The 8,544-nt window shown below is 49.8% G+C and overlaps 1 protein-coding gene across 1 annotated transcript; it reads right to left on the minus strand.

Moving 5' to 3' along the window:
* Positions 1-280: 280 nt before the first annotated feature.
* Positions 281-5,070, minus strand: LOC135977192 (bromodomain-containing protein 4-like; the record flags this gene model as incomplete). The annotated part of the gene is made up of 4 exons (XM_065576526.1): positions 281-1,041; positions 1,462-1,663; positions 2,825-3,036; positions 4,906-5,070. Coding segments are annotated over 4 exons (648 nt in total), but the record flags the coding sequence as incomplete, so codon positions are not given.
* Between the last annotated feature and the right edge of the window lie 3,474 nt (positions 5,071-8,544).

An 8,544-nucleotide genomic window follows, 5' to 3' on the forward strand; every position in this document is an offset into this window, starting at 1 on the left:
GGTCGCTTCCCCTGGTGTCACTGGTTTCTCCACTCCACTCTAGAACAACGAGACAATTAATACCCAGTCAAGAGTTGAGCAGTAACAAACTGCCTGGAGGAAAAAAACAGACTGAAAGAAACTGACTTTGGTTGGTTTCAGAGTAGCAGCCGTGTTAGTCTGTATCCGCAAAAAGAAGAACAGGAGGACTTGTGGCACCTTAGAGACTAACAAATTTATTAGAGCATAAGCTTTCGTGGACTATAGCCCACTTCTTCGGATGCATATCATCCGATGACTTTGGTTGGTAGTCTAGCTCCAATTCCCGGACCTCCACACAATGCTAAAACAAAAACCTCACTCAAATGGCCAGTTTCACTTGACACCTCCACTGTACTATTCCCTTTTTCACAAGCGAACACTTACAGAGAATGGCTCCCAGCTAAAGGCTTGTGGGAAGTTAAGTTAAAGGCAAAGCCAGTGATGAAAGGACCAGACACAGCTTGTGTATTTTCCCAGCTGGACCCCAGGTCTCCCATTCTTGCCAGGATACTCCCATAGGCAGCCTCTCAGTGAAGAGCATCTCTTGCTGTCATGACACAGCACTGTTTATTCATAGACATTCTGTAACTTAGAACCTTTCTGGATAGAAAAGGTGTGAAGAACATGAAGTCCTGGATATACTGTGAATACGTTTGGCATAGAGAATGTCGAGTGATCAGGGCACCCTTCCCAGCAGCTGCATGTCCAATCAAACCTAGTATGTAGTTGGCTTGTCTTGGTCGGTCTTTCTTCAGTGTGTGAGGGGGGGGCAAAAGTCAAACTGTAAGGCAGACTGTGCTGATCCTTCGGAGGCCTCGACTGAAAGATCTGCACTGGTCAGACATGCAGAAGGGCTGCAGGAATGCTCCCCCTCCCAGCCGCCATGAACACTATGGAGAGTCAAAGATTCGCCGGGAAATTAAAGAGTCAGGAGAAGAAAACCAGGCGCTATTAGAAAAGATTCTCTTCGAATATTGCCAACAAATCGCTCTGGAAATTCATGTCGATAGTAGCTGCCATCTGAAGGGGGAGAGGAGATTGGAGAATTACAAAGGCTGCAGGATTGATGCTCACGGGAGCACATTGCAGGGATGCTGCACTTGACTCAATGGGTGGCATTAGGGGCCAGGGATTTTGCTGGGCTACCTAAACTTTTTACTGGTATAATCTAGTACTTTTGCCCTATAAAAGACCTAAGTCTCCTGGCACAGTTGTCTGCCAATCTGTTCAAGTTGGGAGTCTTCACTCAGTTCACCAAGGGGTCAGCATCCCAGCAAAAGCACTCTGGCCTGCTTGTAACCCCGGCCGATAAACCCAGCATGCTCTAGGACTATCAATTAAAGTGCAGAGCGATGCTCTGTCACTCAGCTCACTGCCTGAACATCTGCCTCAAATTGCCCCCCATCAGAGTGCCCAGTATTCCCCCCCCACCCCACTCACCGCCTCTCTGCGCCTTCGCTCCTGCTCCCGTTTTCTGGCCATCTCTCTCTGCTGATCCAGCATAGACTGAGAGGACTGTGGCTGAGAGCTCTGTGCTTGGGGCGCAGAGGCTGCAGCTGACACCTGCTGCTGCTCCTGGCGTCTTCGGACTTCTTCCTGAACTCTGCGAGCTTGCTCCAGGGCATCCTCATCATCACGACTCCTGCCAAGACCCAAAAGTGTCATTAGAATGGTGGGGCGCTTTGTGCAACCCCATAAGGCATAGAAGTTTCTTAAACTGCTGGGTCCTTCTTCCATCCATGGGCTGGCTCACCATTGCTGTGATGAAGGACTGTTTGAGGAGAGTGGGAAGGGAGGTCTCAGATTTGGCTGTTTTAAACTTGTTCCTAGTGTGACCCGTATCTTAGATTTCAGAGTAGCAGCCGTGTTAGTCTATCAGCAAAAAGAACAGGAGTCCTTGTGGCACCTTAGAGCGTCTCATGGATGCCTCCCCTCTGTGATCCTATAACCTTCCTGTGGGAACTCCAGCAATCACTGACATAGTGAAGTCTCTCAGGAAAGGACTCAATGTATTACATTTTTAATGCCAGGTAGCAACTGGAAACGAGGAAGAGCAGCCAGCACCATGTGTCCAGCCATCTCCCCCAGCAAGTGCTCCCTGGGGATCCCAGTTGGAGAATGGGCAGCTAAGGGGTTTCTCCCTGTGGAGTTTGTTGCATAGTTAAGCCACTCATTTTGCGACCCCCACGCTGTGGAATGGGAAGTGCTTAGTGCATCAAGAGATTCTTGCTCATGTTGCTTCTTGCTTAACAGTACAGTTAGTCAGCTAGAGAAGGAGGAAACCGCAGCTGTTATCCAGCTGGCACACCCAGATACTTCAGTGGTATGAACTGTGAACAGAGTATGATGCTGGAACTCTACAACTTGCACTGGCTCCTGAGTGGGCAAGGAGCCCATCTTCTCGTGAGCCCACCATGGAAGCGGTGGCTATATTACACCCACTGATTATGTTCAGAGTTCCTGCACTGCTGCATGTAAGTGCTGCCACGCGTCTAGGCTAACAGAGCCCAGGTACAACCCAAGGGAGCTAGAGAAAAGGTGGCCTAGACAACAGGGCCATGTCTGGTATACCCCTCAAAAGGGCAGTGGAGACAGCTTTACCCTCACTGTCTTCTGGTTGATCATGCTGAAAAACCTGTCTTTTCCCAATGAATCAGCAGTGGCTCCAAGGCACCAAGCTGACAAGTGAAGCAAAAAGAGGAAGCGACTGTCCCCAATGGGGACATAACCCCATTCACACACCTCGGTACCCTGGGGAGACCAGCTTTAGGAGCAATGAAATACAGATGTGCAGGCCTCTCACCTCATCCTTTCCTGCTCCCGCCTCAGCCGCTCCTTCTCCTTTTCCACCTGTTCTGCCTGAGCTTTGAGCGCCTTCTCCCGCTCTTCCTTCTCCCGCGCTGCCCTCTTGAAATGCTCAAAGCTATCGCTGGAGGACTTTGCTGTGGAGGATGGAGTCGTGAGGGGTTTCTGGACCAAGCTTGCCCACGAGCCCATGTTCTTTATTTTCAGATCCTGTGAAGTCAAGAAGGCAGCATTAGTGTTGAACTGGGCCATAGCTAGCAGACAAAGCCTCCCAGCTAATGTTAACAGCACACAGAAGCATGATGAGTCTGGCATGAACCTTAGTGCTAGGCATTATGGTTAAGTTCAGAGAGTCACAGTAAGAGGCCACAGAACTCCCCAAAAATCATTTGCTGAAGGGAACCTTCAGCACTTATGCCCTGTTTCAATCCAGCACAGACTGATAGTTACTGAAAGAGGAGGTTATTTACCTATAACTGGAGGTTCTTTGAGATGTGTGGTCCATGTTTGTATTCCACTGAGGGGTTACGCATGCGAACCATGCGCCTGCAATCAGAGCTTTTGAAAGTAGTGTGCATTGGTCCGTGCATGCGCCCTGGTTCACCTTGCGCTTCCAGCCGAGGTGATAAAGGGTGAGTCGAACCGGACCGTGTCGCCAATTCCTTCTCCAACACGACAGATGCGTAGCAGAGAGGAAGGAGAGTGGGAAGTGGAATACACATAGGGACCACGCATCTCAAAGAACCTCCAATTTCATGCAAGTAACCACCTCTTCTTCGAGTGATGATCCCTATTATTCCACTGGTGGTGATTAACAAGCAGTACCTATGTCGGAAGAGGGTGCAAGGATGAGGAAGGAATGGTTGTGTGGAGAACTGCCATCCAAAGGAGGCATCTGCCACTGAGTCCTGCACTAAGACAGTGTGCTGCAAAGGTGTGTAAGAACTCCCTGTAGCCGCTCTACATTGTCCCTAACTGAAGGGAGTCCATGGTCAAAGCCCGAGCTCTCGTGGAGTTAGCCTGCACCCCTGTGGGGATAGGTAGGCCTGACAGTTGGTGGCAGGGTGAAATGCAACCCAAAATTCATTTAGAGATCCTCTAGGTGGAGATGGCTCACCCCCCGAGTCTTTCTGCTACTGCAACATATACAGCCTAAGGGCGTTCCTGATTGGTTTTGTTCTCTGCAAGCAACAGGCCAGAGCTCATCAGACATTGAGGGAATGGAGTTGATGTTCTTCTGCAGATGCGTGTGGTTTCAGGAAGAAAATAGGTAAGTGAATAGATTGATTGATGTGAAACTGGGAGACCACCTTTGGTAAAAAGCTGGGGTGTAGATGTAGGGAAATGATCCTTCTCTAACACTATAAAAGGCGGGTCCTCTATCATAGCTTCAAGTTCACCAACCCTTCTCGCAGAAGTGATAGCAACAAGGAAAGCAACTTTCATGGAAAGGAGGGACAGAGCACGATGGTAACAGTTCAAAGTGTGGTTCCGTTAGCATGGAGGGAACTAGATTCAGGTAATCATTGGGGTGTGATCATTTGGATGGGAGAGGTTGTGATGAGGCCTTTCCAAAACCTAGTGGTTAGTGGGTGTGTAAAGACAGTGCAACCTTCCACTGGACAGTAGAACGCGCTAATCACTGCCAGGTGGACTCTCAAAGAGTTGAGACAAAACCTGATGACTTCAAGGACAGAACATAATCCAGGATCAGGGGGATCCCCATCAGTTCAGGCAGAAGTTCTTTTTGTTAGACCCAAGATGAGAAACGTTTCCATTTGGCTCAGTAACATTGCCTAGTGGAGTCCTTCCTGCTGCTGGAGAGGATGTCTTGCACAGCAGGAGAGCATGTGCAGGCTAAAGCAAATGGCCATCCAAATACCATGTTCTGAGGTGCAGCGCATGTGGATTGGGATGCCTGATCTCGCTGTTGTACTGGGTCAGGAGATCGGGGAAGTTGTGGAGGGGAATTGGTGGGCAGAATGACATGTGGAGGAGATTGGGAAACCGGAATTGCGTGGGCCAACAGGGTGCGATCAGAATGACCATTGCGTTGTCTTGTTAGATCCTGTGCAGTACCTGAGGCAGGAGAGGTAGAGGCGGGAAGGCGTAGTTGATTTGGCCTGACCAAGAGAGCAGGAGAGCATCACCCTGAGAGTGGTGACCGAGGCCTCCTCTGGAGCAGTATGTGGTACATTTGCTGTTAGTTTGTGATGTGAATAGGTCTCTGGTCAGGGTCCTCCGTCAGGTGAAGATGCTGTGTACTACTGAATTGTGAAGTTCCCTCTCGTGGGCATTGCAAAACGTCTGCTGATCGAGTCCGAGACTACATTCTGTGTCCCTGGATGACAGCCTGCAGACAAGAGAATCTGGTGATTGATGAACCAATTGCAGAGATTGTGCATAGAGCGGCCCATCACGTTCCTGCTTGTTGATATAGGAAACGGCAGTAGTGTTGTCTGATATGAGGAGACCGTGATGGGAGTGAATAAACAGAAGAAAGGATTGGCATGCCTTTCTTACAGCTCAGAGTTCCCCCCCCCCCCCACCAGCTGGAGACAGTGAGAGACCAGTGCCAGGTCAGGACCTGCCCCAGGTCCCGGAGGGGTATGGGGGATCAGGGCCCAGACCAGGGGTGACCGTGGCGGGGGATCAGACCCATGACTCATGAGGGTTGGGGGTTGTCTAACTTCTCCTTTCAACCTGCGCACAGTCCATGGCCCCTCCTGCCCTCTCCCAACCCATCCCCTGCTCCCTTGGTGCCCCGGAGGCACATAGTCGTGCACCCCACAAGGTGGGAGGGAGGCTTCAGGCCTGTGAGCTGTGCTATGCCAAGGACCAAACCCGCCTTACCCAGGTCCCGGGAGATTTTGGTGATGCACAGAGTCACTGAGTGGCTCTGGTTGCCTGTGACCACCCCCCCCCCCCCCCCCCCCGGTCCCTGTCCCTCCAGACCTGTAGTGTCCCAGCCAGGCGAGCGTGGGGGGGGAGGGCAGCACTGCTATTGCAGGCAGTTGGGGAGGGCGGGGGCTGAAGGGCACTGACTTGGCCATGCAGCCATGGGTTGGGGCCTGGGCTGAGCCAGGATTGGCGCAGGGATGGCCTGGCTGGGCGCGCACTGTTTGTGATCATAAGACCATAAGAACGGCCGTACCGGGTCAGACCAAAGGTCCATCTAGCCCAGTATCCTGTCTACCGACAGTGGCCAATGCCAGGTGCCCCGGAGGGAGTGGACCAACAGGCAATGATCAAGTGATCTCTCTCCTGCCATCCATCTCCCCCTCTGACAGACAGAGGCTAGGGACACCATTCCTTACCCATCCTGGCTAATAGCCATTAATGGACTTAACGACCATGAATTTATCCAGTTCTCTTTTAAACGCTGTTATAGTCCTAGCCTTCACAACCTTCTCAGATAAGGAGTTCCACAAGCTGACTGTGCGCTGCGTGAAGAAGAACTTCCTTGTATTTGTTTTAAACCTGCTGCCTATTAATTTCATTTGGTGAGCCCTAGTTCTTGTATTATGGGAATAAGTAAATACATTTTCCTTATCCCCTTTCTCCACATCACTCATGATTTTATATACCTCTATCATATCCCCCCTTAGTCTCCTCTTTTCCAAGCTGAAGAGTCCTAGCCTCTTTAATCTCTCCTCATATGGGACCCGTTCCAAACCCCTAATCATTTTAGTTGCCCTTTTCTGAACCTTTTCTAGTGCCAGTATAACTTTTTTGAGATGAGGAGACCACATCTGTACGCAGTATTCGAGATGTGGGCGTACCATCGATTTATATAAGGGCAATAATATAGTCTTAGTCTTATTCTCTATCCCCTTTTTAATGATCCCTAACATCCTGTTTGCTTTTTTGACCGCCTCTGCACACTGCGCGGACATCTTCAGAGAACTATCCACGATGACTCCAAGATCTTTTTCCTGACTTGTTGTAGCTAAATTAGCCTCCATCATATTGTATGTATAGTTGGGGTTATTTTTTCCAATGTGCATTACTTTACATTTATCCACATTAAATTTCATTTGACATTTTGTTACCCAATCACTTAGTTTGGTGAGATCTTTTTGAAGTTCATCACAGTCTGCTTTGGTCTTAACTATCTTGAGCGGTTTAGTATCATCTGCAAACTTTGCTACCTCACTGTTTACCCCTTTCTCCAGATCATTTATAAATAAGTTGAATAGGATTGGTCCGAGGACTGACCCTTGGGGAACACCACTAGTTACCCCTCTCCATTCTGAGAATTTACCATTAATTCCTATCCTTTGTTCCCGGTCTTTTAACCAGTTCTCAATCCATGAAAGGACCTTCCCTTTTATCCCTTGACAACTTAATGTACGTAAGAGCCTTTGGTGAGGGACCTTGTCAAAGGCTTTCTGGAAATCTAAGTACACTATGTCCACTGGATCCCCCTTGTCCACATGTTTGTTGACCCCTTCAAAGAACTCTAATAGATTAGTAAGACACGATTTCCCTTTACAGAAACCATGTTGACTATTGCTCAACAGTTTATGTTTTTCCATGTCTGACAATTTTATTCTTAACTATTGTTTTGACTAATTTGCCCGGTACCGGCGTTAGACTTACCGGTCTGTAATTGCCGGGATCACCTCTAGAGCCCTTTTTAAATATTGGCGTTACATTAGCTAACTTCCAGTCATTGGGTACAGAAGCCGATTTAAAGGACAGGTTACAAACCTTAGTTAATAGTTCCACAACTTCACATTTGAGTTCTTTCAGAACTCTTGGGTGAATGCCATCTGGTCCCGGTGACTTGTTAATGTTAAGTTTATCAATTAATTCCCAAACCTCCTCTAGTGACACTTCAATCTGTGACAGTTCCTCAGATTTGTCACCTACAAAAGCCGGCTCAGGTTTGGGAATCTCCCTAATATCCTCAGCCATGAAGACTGAAGCAAAGAATCCATTTAGTTTCTCCGCAATGACTTTATCGTCTTTAAGCCTCCTTTTGTATCTCGATCATCAAGGGGCCCCACTGGTTGTTTAGCAGGCTTCCTGCTTCTGATATACTTAAAAAACATTTTGTTATTACCTTTGGAGTTTTTGGCTAGCTCATTTGGGTCTGGCCTAGGCCACGTTAGCCTAGCACCCCTTCAAGCCCAGTGCCCCTGGCTGGTTCACGGGAGGGGTGGGGAGGGCAGGCGGCTGCTTCCCTGCCCAGCTGGGGGCTGCCCTGGCTGGGAGACAGGCAGAGAGAGAAAAATGACATGAAACCTCAATAACAGGCACCCAGAGCAGGAGTGACTCACATGGATTTGGGGAGAGAGCCGGGCATGGAACCCAGGAGTCCTGCTTCCGAGCCCCTGATCTAACCCCTAGATCCTACTCCCCTCCCAGAGCTCAGCACAGAACCCGGGAGTCCTGCCTCCCCGCCTCCCCCCACTCTAGCCATCCTCCTCTCCCCTCATACCCCTGCTAATAATTGCACACGCAGCCTGCTGGGGAATGTGCCCCGGAACAGGTCAGTCCCTTCGAGCCCAGCAGGCCCTGTTTCCCCTGCCCCCTGGGCCAGCTCCTCTCTCCCTGCTGGGCAAATGAGCCCTGCCAGCGCTGCGTGCCTGCTGTGGCCGGGGCGAGAGACCCTGGCACCTCCGGTCTGCTGCTCGGGCCCAGCCCCAATCTGCTCTGCTGCGGAGCTTTCTGTCCCTGATCCCCATGGGGAATTATCAGCCCCAATTAACA

Source organism: Chrysemys picta, chromosome 22 (genome assembly GCF_011386835.1).
Source record: "Chrysemys picta bellii isolate R12L10 chromosome 22, ASM1138683v2, whole genome shotgun sequence".
Classification (NCBI taxonomy): domain Eukaryota; kingdom Metazoa; phylum Chordata; order Testudines; family Emydidae; genus Chrysemys; species Chrysemys picta.